This window comes from Achroia grisella, unplaced genomic scaffold (assembly GCF_030625045.1).
Source record: "Achroia grisella isolate CSIRO2021 unplaced genomic scaffold, CSIRO_AGI_Agris_v1 utg947, whole genome shotgun sequence".
Classification (NCBI taxonomy): Eukaryota; Metazoa; Arthropoda; class Insecta; order Lepidoptera; family Pyralidae; genus Achroia; species Achroia grisella.
The window spans coordinates 1651620-1670466 of record NW_026713071.1 but is presented as its reverse complement, the minus strand read 5'-3'; the positions used below and the strand labels follow the sequence as shown (position 1 = coordinate 1670466).

The 18847-nt window shown below is 32.8% G+C and overlaps 1 protein-coding gene across 1 annotated transcript; it reads right to left on the bottom strand.

The window, feature by feature from the left end:
• Nucleotides 1-3072: 3072 nt before the first annotated feature.
• Nucleotides 3073-17396, bottom strand: LOC131854060 (zinc finger matrin-type protein CG9776). The gene is made up of 14 exons (XM_059205181.1): nt 16980-17396; nt 15519-15723; nt 13462-13655; nt 13171-13298; nt 10611-10739; nt 9866-9969; nt 9383-9501; nt 8768-9074; nt 8229-8343; nt 7729-7818; nt 6847-7082; nt 6248-6387; nt 4835-5019; nt 3073-4510 (listed from the first exon to the last, which is right to left on the bottom strand). Exons 1-14 carry the CDS (start codon nt 17289-17291, stop codon nt 4048-4050), a joined length of 2727 nt encoding a protein of 908 aa, XP_059061164.1. The 5' UTR covers nt 17292-17396; the 3' UTR covers nt 3073-4047.
• Nucleotides 17397-18847: the final 1451 nt, after the last annotated feature.

Genomic DNA, 18847 nt, shown 5'->3' with positions numbered 1-18847 from the left:
CCCGACTTCGACCGGGTGTGCATGTATTATATATATAAATCTTCCTCTCGAATCACTCTATCTATTAAAAAAACTGCTTAAAATTCGTAGCGTAGTTTTAAAGATTTAAGCATACATAGGGATGGACAGACAGCGACAGCGACTTTGTCTTATACTATGTTGTGATTAGTGTTATCTCGGACATCGTTAGTTTTTATTAAAAGAAAAAGTTTAGTGTATATTCTCGTCAAATAATTTAACTTTACTTGAAATTTCATACAACATCATGTATACAGAAGAACAACAAGGTTCTTGCAATTCTTCTAGTGAGTCTGCGTTCCCAATGAGTGGTAGATATAATAAAAAAAATATGGCTCTTCAAAAGTACTTATATTAAGTTTATTTGAATAAAAACTATTTCTATTCTATTCAGATAAGCCTTCCGTTTAGACGTGAAAAGTTAAAAAGCAGATAATAAATGTAATATACTTTTGCATGAATATAATTAGAATGTACAATAGAATGGATTAATAAATTTTAATACTGACTAGCTGACCACCGCGACTTCGTTTGCGTCACACTTACTTGACATTTATCATTATAGATATTTCACCCAATTTACATTCTGATGTATGTATAAGCTACATTACTGGAAAGTTTCATCAAAATAAAGAGTAACAATCATCCATCCATACTCACAAACTTTCACGTTTATAATATTAGTAATATAAAATCGTTTTTGATCAGAACTGCGAGAAACCGAACTTCCATTTCGGGTTCTAATGTAAACTTTAATTTCGTTCGAACATTGTGACCTAGCTTACATCTCGTACATTGTACTAATACGAGAGCTGATGACGTGTGCAACCGCTCTAATTGCATCATAAAGTGCCAGTCAGGTAATTGTTCTTTATTACACTTTTGAGTCAGAATACTTTTATAACGTGGTCCTATTTCTCGCTTACCTGAAAATAGCACTGCTAACATGGAATTAAATGATAATTTCGATATTTTAATTTAATTGTCTATTGTTTAAATTTTTTATTTTAATTTAATATTGCATACAGCCAATATCTCCTAAATACAATGGTTTATTTTATACTATCTCTTACTGGCGACGTAGTCGTGGATTTTTTTCTTTATTAAAATAAATAAAATTTCTCAAATAAATGTATCCTAAATTAATTCTTAGAACCATAGCTATCTTCGAGTTAAAACAAAATCACATACAATAAGGTAAATATTTTGCTGTAACTATAATCGATCGTACGGGCTACCCACATCGGGTTCTGTGGGTCATACGATATATATCGTGACTTATCTTTAACCACTAAAACAACAGTAGGCATGAATGTGAATAATTAACGATAAAAACAATAACCAGTTAAAACCGGATACTTTTGTCAAAGCAAGAATATTGTCCAGTATAATCTAGATAGGTTACCATTTTTTATTTCCTTAACTATTGGAATGATTTTTTGTAACAGGAAAGAAAAATTACCGAGTGCTATTATTGGGGAGAATACGATTGTTAGTAACTGGCTGACCCGCACAACTTCGACTCCGTTTCCCCAACTTTTGCAATATTTTTTACTGCAGCTCCGCTCCTATTGGTCGTAGCGTTGTTATATAGCTTAAAGCCTTCCTCGACAAATGGACTATCAAAGAGTTTTTCAATTTGAATCAGTAGTTCCTAAGACTAGCGCGTTCAAACAAACTAATAACCCCATTGATAACAGTGTACCTTGTTAGGTTGACCTCCACGTAGTTCCCTCGGTAAACCATCCATCAGGCTAACTGACCTGACCTCATGTTCATCTTATCATCCTCCACTGGTGCTCCGCCAGCGTAAACAGCGAAGGTGTGTGCATCCTTCCATTATCATCCATAAAAAAAACCTGTTCTATTACTGTCATATATTTCATCCTCCAAATTTAAATACGGTTAATAGTTCCACAGACGAATTTATAGAAAATCTGAATGTATATTAGAAAAATAATTAAGAATATCTTGACTCTATGGTTATAAAAAAGTGGGTAGTTAAAAAATGCAAAATAATCAACAGCCTGTGATCGTCATTTCTACCTTGTAATTATTTATTAAAAATTTTATTTATTGCTTGGGTTTATTTTTGGAATACACCCCCAAAAATAGGAAAAAAACTTTATTCCTACGCCTCAGAATAATGCAAATTAAGTTTATTTGGTACCTTTAGGTATTTTCAAGACATTACCACTAGCTTCTTTATTCGGGATCATCGTTGACAGTCAATATTGGTCACAAAGATGTTGTCAGAAGTTAGTATAATAAAATAAAATAAACCAGTCGGGAATACTTAATAATATTTATTAATACAAAAAAATATATTAATCGCTGATAGATGACAAAGTATCCTAAAAATAACATCTAATACATAGCCGTATAATTCATGGATCGTAACCAATGCAAGAAATTAAAAAGTAAAATTATAAATGGACGATAATAAGACAGTGGAGACAACTTTATTTTATACTATGTAAGATTAAGAAACGTGTCAGTAGTCAATAGCTCTGATGACAATGTATTTTAGAAGAACACATTTTCCTTTTAGATACTTTGATTATAAAACGGGATGTATTTGTTTGAAATCAACAATCTGAATTCGTCACTACAAGTCATTATACAGTCAATGATTTTTATTTTTACAAAATAATTATACCTAACTTGATTACATTGATACACAGTCAATGATTTTTATTAAATTTACATAAAAACTATGAACGGTAAACAAACTCAGTCAGCAGTTCTGACGACGTGTTTAAGAAAATATAATTTCCCTTTAGTACTTTGATTAATCAAACGGGATTTATTTATTCGAAATCAACAATCTGAATTCGTTATTACAAGTCATTATAAATAGTTAATGAGTTTTATTTTTACATAATAGTTATAAATGGTAAACAAACTCAGTCAGTATAAATGGTAAACAAGCTCTGACGAGAACTTATTTAAGAACACAATTTCCCTTTAGATAGTTTGCTTATCAAACGGGATTTGTTTGTTTGAAATCAATAATCTGAATTCATTACTACAAGTCATTATACACAGTTATTTTCACATAATAGTTATAAATGGTAAACAAACTCAGTCAGTAGCTCTAACGACAATGTGTTTAAGAACACAATTTTCCTTTAAATACTTTGATTATCAAACGGAATTTGTTTGAAATCAACCATCTGAATTCGTACTACAAGTCATTGTACACAATTAATGATTCATTTAACATTTTTTTATTATATATACTTAGTCAACATAGCTTAATTAATATTAGGTATTCTTTTACTGGTGTCATTTTTATTGTAGGTGTCTGATTTTTTTTACAATTCGTTATGTTGATTTATATAGTCATTTAGTGCAATTAGCGTGCAAAACGTAATTTATACTATCAGCATATTAATATTATAGTCACAGGCTCGAGAAACCTAATAAATTCGGCTGTTTATAAATATTCTTTTGCATAATTCGCATAAAGCACCTTCATACGATCACACCAAATAAAATTAAAAATCAGATAAACCTGCTTTTGAACCATGAATTAAAACAAGATACAAATTACGACGATTTTCAAACGAAATGTTTCTTAAAAATAGAAATATATAAACAAAACCCTATCGTCCGGTGAAGCTGTAAAGACCAGCTGCGGCTAACAGCATTAAAATAATGCACCGTCAGCATTACTTTCATACCGCATCAATCATTACTAAAACTAAACAAAGTCAGCGTGATGCCGACCCCACATAATTGGGATAAAGATGGAGTAGATGATGATGAGTCAAAGTCAAAACTAGATCACGTTTTTTCAAACTTACTGCGTGTTCACATCTCCTCATTTTACTATTAATCGCCAAAAATCAACAATTTTTATATTTTAGTGTGTAACCTTTTTTGGCCCTTCCATTATTCTTATACAAATACATACACAATGTAACAATCAGTATCATGAAAACATACCAAAAACATAATAATACTATTTATTATTCAATTAATTCTTAGTGTACGTTTCAATTTCAGGTCTAACTTCAGACTTCATTATATACCGGCTCCTACATCAGACGCGTCAATCCCCAGCATTGCCAAGTCGTCTAACTCTTCCTTCTTCCTTGCAACTTCTCCATTCTCATTCTCTTTCTTCACCATTGGAGTCTTTGGCTGATTGTTTGCTTGCTTATTCACTTGCTTGTTATGCTGCTTCGCATCGTGTTTCTTGAAGTTTTTATTTCTTGGCTTCTGGTTAGGTACTAGAGGCACATGTGTGTCGTACAGCTGAGGTCGGGGAGGGAATATTGGGGCGTTGAGGTCGAATCCGAACATTGGAGGCATCGGTGCTTGGCCCAGTATTCCCAGGCCAGGGAAAGGCGGCATCCCAAGGGGGAATCCGAGACCTGACATCGCAAACAGATCCGGTTGATTCATATCCGGCTTCACTTCCGAAGGAAATATAATGTCGAGGGCATCTTGAAAGTCTTTCGGCAGGTTCGGTTGCAAGTTAGATCTGAAAGAGATGAAGTGGAATGAAATATGAGATGAGAGTACATATTATGAAAATATTTGTGTTGAAACAATTATATTAATTTTTTTACTAAAAAAAAAACTTATGTGTTATGTATTAATTAAAAAATCCAAAATGATTTATTTGGTATTTTGAGAAGGATCAGGTTCTACCGTACTATTCGTGATAGTATGGGAGTTATAACCAGTTTCAGTAGCAATCGATTACTTTTTAAATTTTCTATTGATTTCAATCAGTTTAATTATAATTAAATTAACATGACGATGGCGACGATGATGATTTGGATGACGTCTATGGTGTACTGACTGGGGCGGCGGTGGTGCTGGCGGCGGTGCGGGGGCGGGCGGAGGCGGCGCGACGTAGGCGGCGGGCGGCAGCAGGCCCCCGAGGTGCGTGGGCAGCGCCAGCGCGGGCGGCGGCAGCTCGCTGGCGGCCTGCTGCTGCTCGCGCTCCAGCTGCGCCTTCGCTATCTTCTCCTTGAACTCTGCCACCTGCGAGAGACTCACTATGAGAACTGTCGACGATCCCCGTCTCGCAAACGGCATCGAACCACTCAACTTGAGGCGAGACTTCGCATCGCTTTTTTGTGTTCTACCGAATATACAGCACACTGTGTTCTGAATAATTGTTAGACGTGATGCTCACGACTACCTTTTACCGTCGCACTGCACGTCACCGACTTTATTTCATTTATTTTCTGAACGTGGCTATTAAGGTTCGCGTCTCCGTGGGTCGAACCCGATTACGAGACGCCACAGATCCTGACTGGACACGGCTGCTTCGGTAAGCTTCGGTAAAAGCCATAAGACTACAATTCGAGCGGCTGCAGTTGCGGGAAATCGGAGGAGAACCTTTACCACGATTTGTGGATGTGCTCACTCTATTACGACCTAAAGGATGGAGGAGATACATCGCGGTGGGAGGGTCCGGTGCACTACCCGAACTTGGTCTCTTCGGAGGAGAATTTTAGGAAGCTTTGGTAATTCGAGGATCAGTGCCGTCACTAATCCCGATTACAAAAAATGTTCCTTGAACAAATGAGTTAACTATAAAAGTAAAGAAATTTGATGTACCTATTTGTAATTTCAAATTAATAGCTTTTCAATAAAAATTTATTTATTTTAAATTGTTTATTTATTTTTATTAACTTAGCAAACGTAATTTTTCAACTACTAACACCAGAAAAGAGATCGTTGTAAACCTCTACACAGTGTAGCTTATATTGCAGGGGACAGACTATAATTTACCTATTAAGTTAATGTTTTCTGATAGAGTACTTAAAATTTACCATTGAAGACTGAAACTAACTGAAGTTGATTTATATGTGGTTTGAAGTGAGAGCGAGGGTATACCAGTGAAATCTCTCTACATCTTCTAAAAGATCTTGGCCCGGCTAGAACTGCAGTAAGTTCTATATTGGAACGTAGATATATGCTGCACTAGCAGGCTCCTACCAGATTTGTCTGGATAGGGAGAGAAACATGAGCGGTTGTGAGTGAGGTAAGAGGGTTACGTCGGCAGCAGCCCCTTAAACCTACACCCGGGTCACAAGTCTCGGAAATCACTCAGAGTTTTACCCTCTGCTACACGATAGCCCAGGCACGGTGAATCCATGGAATGCTAAGAAGTTCATCTCTTTATGTGACCGTACATATTCACATATGATTTTAAATGTATACAAAGTAGCACAGTCATATCAGTAATTACTAAAATATATACCTTTTTCTGTATTTCAGCATCCATCTCCTCGCGTCGCTTCTTATCATTTCCTTCTTCCTCCTCCTTCTTCTTCTGTTCTTCCTTTTTTTGGTCCTCCAATTTTGAATTCTTGCCTAAGTGTTTATATACTGGCATTTTACCTAAAAATATAAGATATTGTGATAGATAAATTGTACTTTCAATGAACGAAATTTCTTTAGTGGGTTATCTCACCACTTTACTTCCGATGGTTGCGAGTGGTATTATTCGTTTGCTACAACATTTGTATTTATGAATATGATTGTTAGTATTCCTATGTATATTATGTATGTATTTACAACAAAATATATTTAGTACACATAAACCAGGGTAATTCATACAGTGCCATCTAATTGCAAGCTACGCAGAGCTTGTATTATGGATATTAGAAAACTGATATAAATACTCACGATACATTTCATTTTGTAAATTAATAGAAAATACCCAACAATCATACTCATGAAAATGTTTGCATCGTGCGACGAATTGAACCCGCGAGCATCAGAATCAAACAGTGTACTAGACCATCGAGGCCGTCGAGTTTGATTGCCAATTATATAAAAAATCAGTCAAATACAAACCAATGAACGGCATCTTCTTAATCTCCGGTTTCTTGATGTCACGCGGCGGTGTGTTTCGGCCATGAGAGTCTGCCCTCCGGTCGTCTCTCCTTTCTTCTCTCCTGTCGTCTCTTCTTTCTTCTCTCCTGTCATCTCTTCTGTCGTCTCTCCTGTCATCACGCCGGTCATCTCTCCTCCGGGATTCCCCGCGTCGGTCCCGATCGTCCCGGGAGCGAGATTCGCGTCTCTCCGATTCTCTGTTGTTATGCGAACAATATTTCGTAAAGAAAATAATTGTAGCTAATTGCAAGCAAATATTCATAATATATCGACTGAGCTGATTCAATATAGTTACATTTTTAATGAAATAGTGTATATTTAATATATAATAATTAATTTCAAGCACCTATAAATTAGCGGACAAAACGTACCATCTTGACAAGGCCAGGGATAAGCAAGCAAAAAAAAAAGCGTGAAATCAATTGTCCATTAATAGACAGGGTTGCCAAACGTAATACTATTCTTAAAGGGTAATTTTAAGTATAGTAAGGTTTCTTAAGGGTCGGAAACACGCACGTGACATCCCTGGTGTTTCAGGCATCCATAGGCCACGGTAATCGTTTACCATGAGTTATATAAAAAAAACTTAGATTTGATGTTAATAAAGATGAAGGATAATAATTTAATAGAGATATATTGAATGCTAAAAAGGTAAGTCTAGTTAAAATGATTTAATGTTTTTAGCAAATATTCAGAGTGCATGATTGCTACTAACCAATAGTACAGTGCGGCAGTCCAATGCGGAATTAAAGATATTCAGCATAGAAGAAAAAAGTACTTTATGCATGCACTCTGAACATTTGCTAATTTCAGACCGCCATTATCTATTTAAAAACAGCTTACCTATTTTTGCGCTGGTTGTCCGAAATGTAGCGCTCTTTCTCGTGTCGGTCCGGCGAACGACGTTTGTCATCGTGCTTTTCCGTTTTAATTCTGTAATAATTGTTAGAATATAGAAATAAAATTACAAAATGATACCGTAAATAATTACCTACTATATAATGTATTTAAAAAGAAACTTCATGAATAGCTTAATACAATAATTTAATTACATAAAAATTGTTGTAATTAAAGCATAATTACAACAATTTTTATGAATTGTACAAGTCGAGTAACAGTATTTTTTTACATAGATAATTCGATATATATATTTTTTTTTATTAGCCGTGATTTCACCAGCCAATTTTTTTTTCTAGCTTATGTATTCTGATGTACAAGTTATATAAAGTTTCATGAAAATCGATTCAATAATTTTTGCGTGAATGAGTAACAAACGTCCATCCATCAACACACACAAACTTCTATGTTTATAATATTAGTAAGATTATTCTCATATGACTTACTTGCTCTTCAACGTGTGCAGTAGCTCTCTGTCGCTGTCGTTCAACATATCCATCTGTATGGACGACATCCACTCCGTCAGTCTCTTGTCATTTGGTTCGATTTTCTCACTTTTTGCTAAAACAAATATTAGATATATAGAATCTAGAAACCAATCCTCGACTTACGTCCTTTCAAGTTACGTCAAACAATGTTTTGACACTATTCTTCATGCATACGTCAATTGCTTCGATTTCCGGCATAGAATTATATAATATGTAGCCTAAGTTACTTTTTATAACATTAGCTATCTGTGAGTGAAGGTCCCGTCACTCTCGGTCAGCCGTTTTCGAAATTAGGAAAGTAAGTAGTTTAAAAAAAAAAGTTTATGATCTATGTCCTGCACCATATATTATTTCAGATGCATTTATTGAAAAGCTGGTAATTTAAAATAGCAAAACGGATACATTAATTGTATTTATTTCTATAAATATAAATTAAGAAAATTGTTAAAATATCGTTTTTATACTAATACGGTTAAACGTACAAGCCGTCGACTCACATTTCGACTTCTTTTTCTTGACTGGCTCGCTGTCCGAACTACTGCTGTTACTCGACGAGCTGCTGCTGCTACTTTTCTTCTTCTTACTCTTCTTTTTCTTATCCTTTTTCTTCTTTTTCTCTTCTGACGGTGGAGTGGGCGTTTCTTTACGTTTCGTTTGGAAGCCATCTTTGCTGAATGTGATCGTATGAGCGGTGTACTGGGGTTTCTCTTCGGTTTTGGATTTCGATGCTCTAGATTTTTCAAAAGCCTTCTGACGATCCGACATCCAATCTGTTTCCCAGTGTGGATTCTGTTCTACGAAATTCTAAAAAAAATATACAAAATTATTTTGTATCAACTTTAATATCAATTTATGTATGTACTAGCTTTTGCCCGCGGCTTCGCTCGCATTAATTTATGCCCTTAGGGGTGGAATTAATCTCCTTTCTTAGCGGATGCCTACATCATAACTTCTACCTGCATGCCTGTGGTTTGGGCTGTGCGTTGATAGATCACTATGTCAGTCACCTTTGAGTTATATATATATAGATATATATTTTTTTAAATAATTCTGAAGAAGTTCTAGCTTATTTTCTACTACTTGTTTGTGAAAGAATAAATGTTTTTACTTACAATATAGTTCTTGGAATGTACAATTGATTTGAGATGCGCGGATGCACAGTGCAGATCACCAATGAATTGATCGCACAGTTTGCAGTACCATGCCGTCGACGGCACGAAGAATTGTAAACCTGTTTGAACAACAATCAATAAATAACTGACAGAATATTTAAATGGGTATATTATAAAATATGAAATACTAATTATAAGAAGCCTGGACAATTCATAATGCAAGCAGAGTTTACATTGGCTTTAATGTAACATATCAGGTTGGCCTCCCACGGTTTCAGGCGGAAAACGTGATAAATTCCTAGTGAATTTGTCACGATGGGCTAACTGACCTGACCTCATGTTTATCTTGTCATCCTCCACTGGTGCTCTCTAGTGTAAACCGTTAGCGCAGGCGGGTGCACCATTATCATCAGTCCACACTACTAACAATCGCCTTTCACCCCCTTCGGAACTACAGACTGGTGTAACAAAATGTGTTATTACCTCTGATGGGTGTGCGCTTGGTGGGCGCCGAGGGAAAGCTGGGGAAGCCCTCGTTGACTCCAGTCACAGTATGCCACGGAGCCTCCATATGTGCAGCAGCCATTCTTAAATCACAACGCAATCTATATATTTATACGTGAAGCAAAAACTTTGTACCCCCTTTTACGAAAATTCCGCGGCCGTAGTATGAAATTTCGCATACGTATAGTTTATATAGAGGAGTGCAGAATACTATCTTTTTTAATTATGCATATAAAATAAATTAATTCAATTAACAAAACATTACACAAACTTCATATTAAAAAAAATAGGGTTGGATCACCCCTATCATTTCGGTCCTAAGGTCCTATCCGTAGACTATTTTCAAATCTACGTCCTATTCTCAGACCTACTGAATATACACATAATCATATCTTAGGGGTATGAAAAATAGTTATATATGTCCTGTTCGCAGATCTACTGAATATACACACAAAATTTCATAAGAATCGGTCAAGCCATTAAGGAGTTTTGTTACAAACGCTGTGACACGAGAGTTTAATATATTAGATACATGCACATCATGTAATAGTAAAGCCGACAAATCCAAAGATTTATAATTTTGGATCTATATACTGAACTGGACGGTAGGGAAAAATATAATATAAAAGATTTGACGTTCATAAGTGGCTAAAATGTTCTACATGAATAAATAATTTTTGAATTTGAATTTATAATTTTGAATTTACTAATAAATAAAACTTACTTATGATGGGATGGTGAATGCAAATGATTCAGGTAATCTTTTGCAGTTGGCGGAAACTCATTGCATACCCGGCACCAATGCATCTCTGGGTCGTAGTACACATAGTTGAATTTCGGGTTGCTTGGAGACCTAGAAGTACAAATGCATTATTAGCAAGTATTAGAAAAATATGTTTTAAATGAATAGAAAATAATAGAAATAATTTATTCAAATATACTTAAATTTAAGAATAATAACTAACGATAACAGTGACTATTCAGAAGAATAGTCACAATTATCATTTTTAATCTACCGCTCATTCGGAAAGCTGTCTCATCACAAGAACTCGCTCTGTTGCTCTTTTCGATATTTGTTGTAACTTTACACTATTAAGTTGAAATGTGTGAATACAAACTACCAACTATATTAATTTATTAAAATGAAAATATTAAATGCACAATAAGATAATAAGAAATTACAATAAGAATGAGTCGTAGTGATTATAGAAGTCCAGTCCTTATAATCAGACATACATTTTATTTCAATTATAATAATGTATATGCGTAAATAATATATCAGTACAATTCACACAGTGCCATCTAGTCCAAGAGATTTTTATGTGTACTAGACAGCTCATATAAATACTGAGATTTTTTTTGTAAATACATGTGATATATATGAACTATGACATAAAACGGGTATTGACATAAATATGAAGCATAAACATATAGACAGTTATTTTAAATAAATGATATATAAAACTTAAAATGTTTTAGTTTTTAAACGACCTTAAAATCAAGGTTCAAAATGTATATTTGTATAAACGCACGTAGAAAAATTATTAGATTTTTTTTTATATAAAATTTCTCGGTTAATTTTCATTTTTTTTATTTGATACAAGTAACGTCGATTTAAAAGAAACCGGTTAATAATTATTCATTCTAAAAGTTTTTATATTTTCTTTATAAATTTGATACATGCTACCAGTTGCACAATTGATCTTCATTGATACAAAAACGAAAAAATTTTATTATCAAAAACCACGTTGAATATTTGCACAATAAAACCTTAATTGTATTTGTATTTTTAAATATTTTTGACGTATTTTTTTTAAATATTTTTAGACAAAATAAATAACTTTTAGCACGAACAGTTGGGAACAAAATTTATATTGCGTAATTTTATTTTATAACGGTATCAATGTACAAAATAAATAGTTAATAATGAAAGATATTCATCTTATTTATAGCCTATAGTTATACTACAGTCCTACTAGTTATACTATAGTAGCAACAGTACTACTTCTGATTAATTTCAAATTAATCAACTATTACCTCGCTGAGGTAATCAACAAATACCATCCATACGAGATGTTATATATAGTTTTGAAGTTCCTATGACAATCAAGTCCTAGCTAGAAAAAGTTCCTATAAACGTTATTAATCTCAATCCCATCTAGGATTAAATTATTATTTTGAAATGCAGAGTAAATCGATAACAGTGAAGTTAATTCTTTCATTGACAACTAAATATGCAATTATTCAATGATTGGAAAGGATAATAAATAAGAGAAATAGGAAAGCACAATCCAATGACACTGAATCGGAATTTATTATGAGAGTAAACCGCAATAACGATACTGAAACTGTATTGTTCTATTTACAAACATACCTATATCCTGAGGATAAAATAAAAGTTACTTTCTTCACAATTATACTTATACAAGCAACCATCCCTGCTTCATTCATCAGCCTGAGTTCCATGGCGCTCTATGAGAATTTGATGGCTAGGTATATATTTTATAAATAAGATTTACAATAATTTTCCACTACATTTTAATAAATAAAAAATCTTGCATAAGTTACATTTTTTACAAAATTATCAGCTAAATAAATAGTACAATTAATAAATAGGACGGAAAACGTATAAAATATACAGTCGGGTAATAAAAGGCAAAAATAAAAGTATTATATATTTTAATATATTAAATACAGACCAAATCTTTCTTTACAATTGTCTATTGAGGCGTCCAAGTCAAATCGTTCATCTACCACATTTTAAATTAATTCACAGAGTAGGCAAATAATAATAGAGAAATTTTGACAGATCTTGTTGACATTAACAATATGGCCGACGACATACGATTCCACTTGGAACTACATTTAAAGAAAATTCAACACTATATATTAACAAATAAATCACAATTTAAATCATATACTTTAAGCAAAATTTAAAAGCTTACAATAACATGGCATTAGGGGTTTACCAGGTGAATATTAGTAGCACTCAAGCTGATGACCTCTATTGCTTCCATGGTGTTGCCATCACTGATCACGTGAAAAGCAAAGCTCTTCTCTTCACTGTAAAGCCGCAATTTGCATTGTGCATTCCTGCTTATTGGGATTCAAAGTAATAAACTCAATTTATATTTACATACTTACCGCTAGAAAATATTAAATATATATAATCTTGTTAAACTAAAACATGGCTGCGGAAATTATATCAGCAATTAAAATAATAATAACTCTTTAGTTTAACAAAACGTTTGAATTTCATAAAAAGAAGGAGAAATAAAACGCACCTGGACTTGCGTTTGGACGCACGTTCACAATCATCCGATTCGGGTATTTCGCGCGCTTCCTCGCCGATGATACCGTTGAGCATGTCAACCACATTGCTGATGGTCTTCAGCTTGTTCTGGATCTCCAACTACACAGACAACACCACACAACGTAACGCAATCTAACAAAATAAGGGATTACCTCCCATCGTATCGTATGCGCAAGCACTAAACAATGTAAGCAGTAATTTCATGTATCCAACTAAGTATTCGACTCAACATTATGAACATAAATGCATTACAGAACCAAACCTGTAACTTTGTGTTCTCCTTAAGAAACCTCTTCGTGTCCGGGCTGGGCGATCTCTTCGAGTCGCCGTGCAATTCGTTCCTCTGCTCTTTCAGTGTATCTAATTCTTTTTTGAGTATAGACGTCTTCTTTATGTAGTCTTCGCGCTGTTTGGACAGTGCTGCTTTCTGGTGACGCATTTCTGACTCTATTGCAGCTGTGAGGACAATGTATATTTGTCAAATAGAATATTTTTCAGGAGTGTAATGTCACAGTGTTGTAGCAAAAAGTGTTCATGCAGTGGAAAATATAAGACAACTAGTGTGAAATTACACTCGTATGTATAGCAAATATATGTACTAGAGCATATAGGCTAAAGGTGTACAAAGATCACATTGATGCATGTATAAATTTCATCTTCAGTCGCTGAAGACCTTCTTCTCCAAACGACGAATCAACATCATTGCAGTTTGATTTCTATTTCAATTGTATTTAGGTTAATATATTTTTTAATGTAATAGATAAACCTGGAAAAGAAATTGTTAGTTGTGGATTTTCGGTGCAATATTTAATAAATATATAAATTTAGATTATACATACTTTCTGCAACTATATAAAGAATATCATCAATATATAAATTAAGTAGGATTTAGGGTAACAGGGAGTCTGGAAGTCTGGGTTTCGCTTGCTCCCAGCTATATGATAATTATACTCATCCTATGTCCAATATATTAATAGATATATATTCAAATCATTTTGGTGGCCCATCTGGAAACTTGACAATGTAATATATTATGGTGATACTGGTGCACAAATTTTTTAGATAGATATGCTTCATGAATCATCTATTTTTTAATACACTAATGAATATGTATAAGGTAATATTAAATACAGTTTAATATAAAAATAATACTAATAATTATTTAAATAAAGTCTTTACTAAGGGACACACTTGGACTACCTTATGTCTTTAATCAACATATTGTACACACATATATCCATACACTTGTATTGTGTGTACATTATGTGTCTAATTTTAAGAGGAATTTTGTGCTTCATTGGTTTCTGCAAAACGTCTCTCATCCGTGCAGGCTCTTACGTTGTCTAGATACTGAATGCAATGCATATGAAATATTTGTACTGGTGCCCTGTTTTAAATAAGTTGCTCAGATAATTTTGCCAACATAATAATTGTACAATCCATACAAATATTGTTGGCTAAATGCATTAATTAGCTTTATTCCACTGAGTATTATAGTAAAGTAAGATAGTTATAACAATAATTCGGCAGTCACGGTAAGCAGGACAATAAAAGGAACAACCATATGTTTGCCAGGTGTGGTATTTGACCATAGTTATTGTCGCACATAATTTTCATACACATATAGGATATTAAATTGTACTGTACTCATTGTTCTTGGTTATCCAAATCTAAATCTATCTTAAGGTGTCCTTCAGATTGAAATAAAAACAAACCTGTCATTATATAAATTGTTAAGTTTGAGGATACATTTTTTAGCACTGTGATTGTTAATTATAATTAAGTATTTATTAAACAATAGAATTATAAAAAATAAGCACAAGTTGCATGGAACTCTGTCAATAGAGATGACTATAATACTAATTTATTAACCTGTTAACTGGGGAATGGGGAATTCCTTTTTTAATTACACGCAGCATATAATGGGCACCGTCTCTCACTAGGACGTGTCAGCACATCAGCACAATATAATTTAATGTATATATTTTTGATATGAAATATTCCACTCGCTCCAGGTTCCAGGGCACAGCAGAATTGATAGAATACATATGTCCTACACATACACAAAAGTTTGACGTTTGACATATTTATACATTCCGCTCGGTTTACAGGTTAATACAGAAACACCTAGAAATACAACTAATAATCTAATTGTTATTTTTTTCAAACAAGAAAATGTCTGTAACCTGTGCTAAGAAATATAGTCGAATGTCACATGAAGTTCCTGTATTGATTAGAAAATTGATTTGTAAATTTAAAAAAAGACACAAATAAAAGTTGACATAATTATTATCAACCACTAAAAATAATATCACTTACCTTCTTTCTTAATCTGATCTTCAACATTGAAGACCACAGGTGGCTGCATGGGTGTTTGTGGTGGAGGGGGCAAAGACATCTGATTCCACGCTGCCATGTCTGGTAGATGTGAAGTTTGTGGGACCGAGGCTACAGGTGGGAAGTCATCGTAGATGCCCGAGTATGGTGGTTGGAAGTTTGATCCATATGATGAGTTTGGAACTCCCTGTAAAGAGTACAGTTTTTTAATTAGGTATGACATGAACCATATATACATACAAAAACACTTACACTAGCTATTTTCCACTTAATGCCTAATTGCATTTTAGATCCTTTGTGTAGAAGTGTTTGCTTAAGTAAACAGAGGGTTTGGAACTATCTTAAAAAGTACAGTTTTTCAGTAAGGTATGGCATGAACTATATATACATACAAATACATTTATATTAGCTACTTCCCATATGATGCCTAAATGCATTTAACTGTAAGTTATGATACAGACAAACAATTTCAAATTTATAATATTAGTATATATGCATAACTTTAAAAAAATGTATATAACATTTATATATCCTAAATAAATGGCTAAATGTATTTTTATTATAATAAATATGGTATATCGAAATCAATTACCAATTTTAATATTTATTTTTTAAGTATTCAACTCAAGTTAGGTATATTGTGAGATTATTATGACACTATTAACATGGGTTATTTCATTACTGGCTTAAAAGAAAATAAAGAGAAACTAGTATTGAATTATATGAATACTTTCATCTTCTATTTTAATACTTCAATCTTAACTAAACAAAGTCATTGAGCATTAATTTTTTACCTGCCAAAATGCCATAAATTATATCACTTCTATTATGAGTTAAAAGGATAATTAGATTTTTTATAAATGACAAATAAGGAATATAAGATTGTTTAAAATCAAAATCTAGATTACACATTTATACTGTCATAATAGATCTTTTTTTTTTCAGTTCCGTAAGTAGTTTAGATTAAGAACTGGCCAGAAGAAAATTGATTGTTATTTTTTCATAAATGGTATATTTAAGACATTTTTTTTTAATAGAACATAATGAGGAATGTTCTTCACATTATTACTATATATAAATAATAATATTAAAATAGTAATAAATTATCATAACTTATACAACATAATTTTTTTCTACTATGCAAGAATCTCAGTATCAAATAATTCATTCAATCATTTAAAAAAAAGAAGCAAAGATTTTAAATGTTTTATAGAAAAGTAGTATGTGTTTAAATGAAAAAAATAACATACAGCACATAATATTTAAAATCCACAAGAATTTTAAATATTATGTGCTATATTATGTTTTGTGCCAAATGTGTCTATTATTGTGTATTTATATAAAATAATGCAAGAACATCTTAAACTAGCAATTAACTAAAAATTTAAAAACGTTTCTAAAGCATGTTTTTAAATTTGTATATGTTTTGTCATGTTTATCTACCTCTGGCGGAATGGCCTGATACGACGGCTGTGGAGGCCCAGCGAAACCGGTATCTTGGAACTGATTGTTATCCCACAATTCACTTGGCTCTGGTAGTTTCGATATTTCAATCAGAATATCCGTGATTTCTTTGTCGTTCTTCCTTGGAGAGCGGCTGCGTTGTTTGACGGAAATGCGGTCTCTGTTGGGGCTCCTACTTCTAGACCTAGAACGTTTTTTTGGCGGCCCTCTCCTGTAGTCTGAACGGCCCCAGTCACGATCTCTATCACGATCACGGTCCCTATAATAATCTTTTCTGGGATCACGGGACATTTCAGTGTGTTATAAAATAATAAAATTATTGAATTTGTGACAAAACATAAGTATATTATTATACGTCAAAGAAAAATACCATGATGAGCTATGAGTATGAATGAATGAAACGAATGAACATTTGGATTGGAATGAATGAAATTCTACGCAATGTGACCATATTAAAAATCGTTGTGCTAAACTAAATTCAAGACTAAAATAATATGCTAAAGAAATAAACATCAAATTATATTTATTCTACAATTCCACAACATTTATATTTTACACCCGGCTTGAAGGAGTAGTTGTTGTAATGATCATTCGATGGAGCCGATTGAGTATTTATTAGAATCTTTGAATAGAAACACACAAACCAGGGTCCTATGATTTTATAATATTTTTAACCGACTGAGAACAAAAAGAAGGTTCTTATGTTGACTATATTAGGTATGAGCAGCACTTTATATAATCAGATAAAGTACCATGTATACCTTTTATGAGGTATTTATAAGGAGATATGATTTCATTGATGTTTTGCTTTTGTAGGATATTTAAGAAGAAAAAATATATATATATTTTAATTTGACGCTAGAAAAATAGGAGATTATCTATTGTTCATCCAATTATTGTCTACAGAATTGCTCATTAACTAGTATTCAGCTACATATATGATGTTTTTAATATTAAATAGAATATACACTTGTAACTGTATTCTAAAAAAAATATTTAAAAAAATATAGTTGTAGATATTATAGAAAAGAATATTTAAATTGAAGACACTTCTAATAGAAAGAAAGAAAAATATTTTATTCAGTGCAATGTAAAAAATACAATATAAACAACAAACGAAAAAAAAGAGCAAATAAAATGTACATATAATTAAACTTAATTTACCGAGTAGATAATTAAAAATAAATTAATACTTGTATAAAATAATGTTTTTAATTATTACAAAGAAATCAGAAAGAACTATAAGGGGAAGAAGAGGAAAAAATTCTTTACATGAAAATAATAAACTGCGCCTGTAGTTTATTAATGAGCAAAACAGATAAAGCGCGATATTGGTTAGCTCAGTTTCATATTGCGTATTTATTTAAAACAAACGTTTATGCTCAGGTTATATGCAAGAAATTGCTTGTAAGAACTGTTTAAATTTTTTAATTTGTGCTTTACGCTCAATAAAATAATGAAATTTTTTTTTATCTGTAAACTAGCTACTCGCCCCGACTTCGCACGGGTGTACATGTATTATATATATAAACCTTCCTCTTGAATCTTAAATAAAACCGCTTCAAAATCCGTTGCGTAGTTTTAAAGATTTAAACATACATAGGGACGGACAGACAGCGACAGCGACTTTGTTTTATATTATCTAATGATGATGATTTTATTGCGTCAATTTTATATTATTAAATGTATGAATTATAAAAAAAATGTATGGATTATATAAAATCAGCCCCAACTGCAACGGAACTGGAGTTGAAACTTTCTGCTTTCTGAAAAGCTGGTGAAGTCAAATAGTAACAAAAACCCTAAAATGAATATAATTAAGAACAAGAAGTCAAACTGTGGGGTAT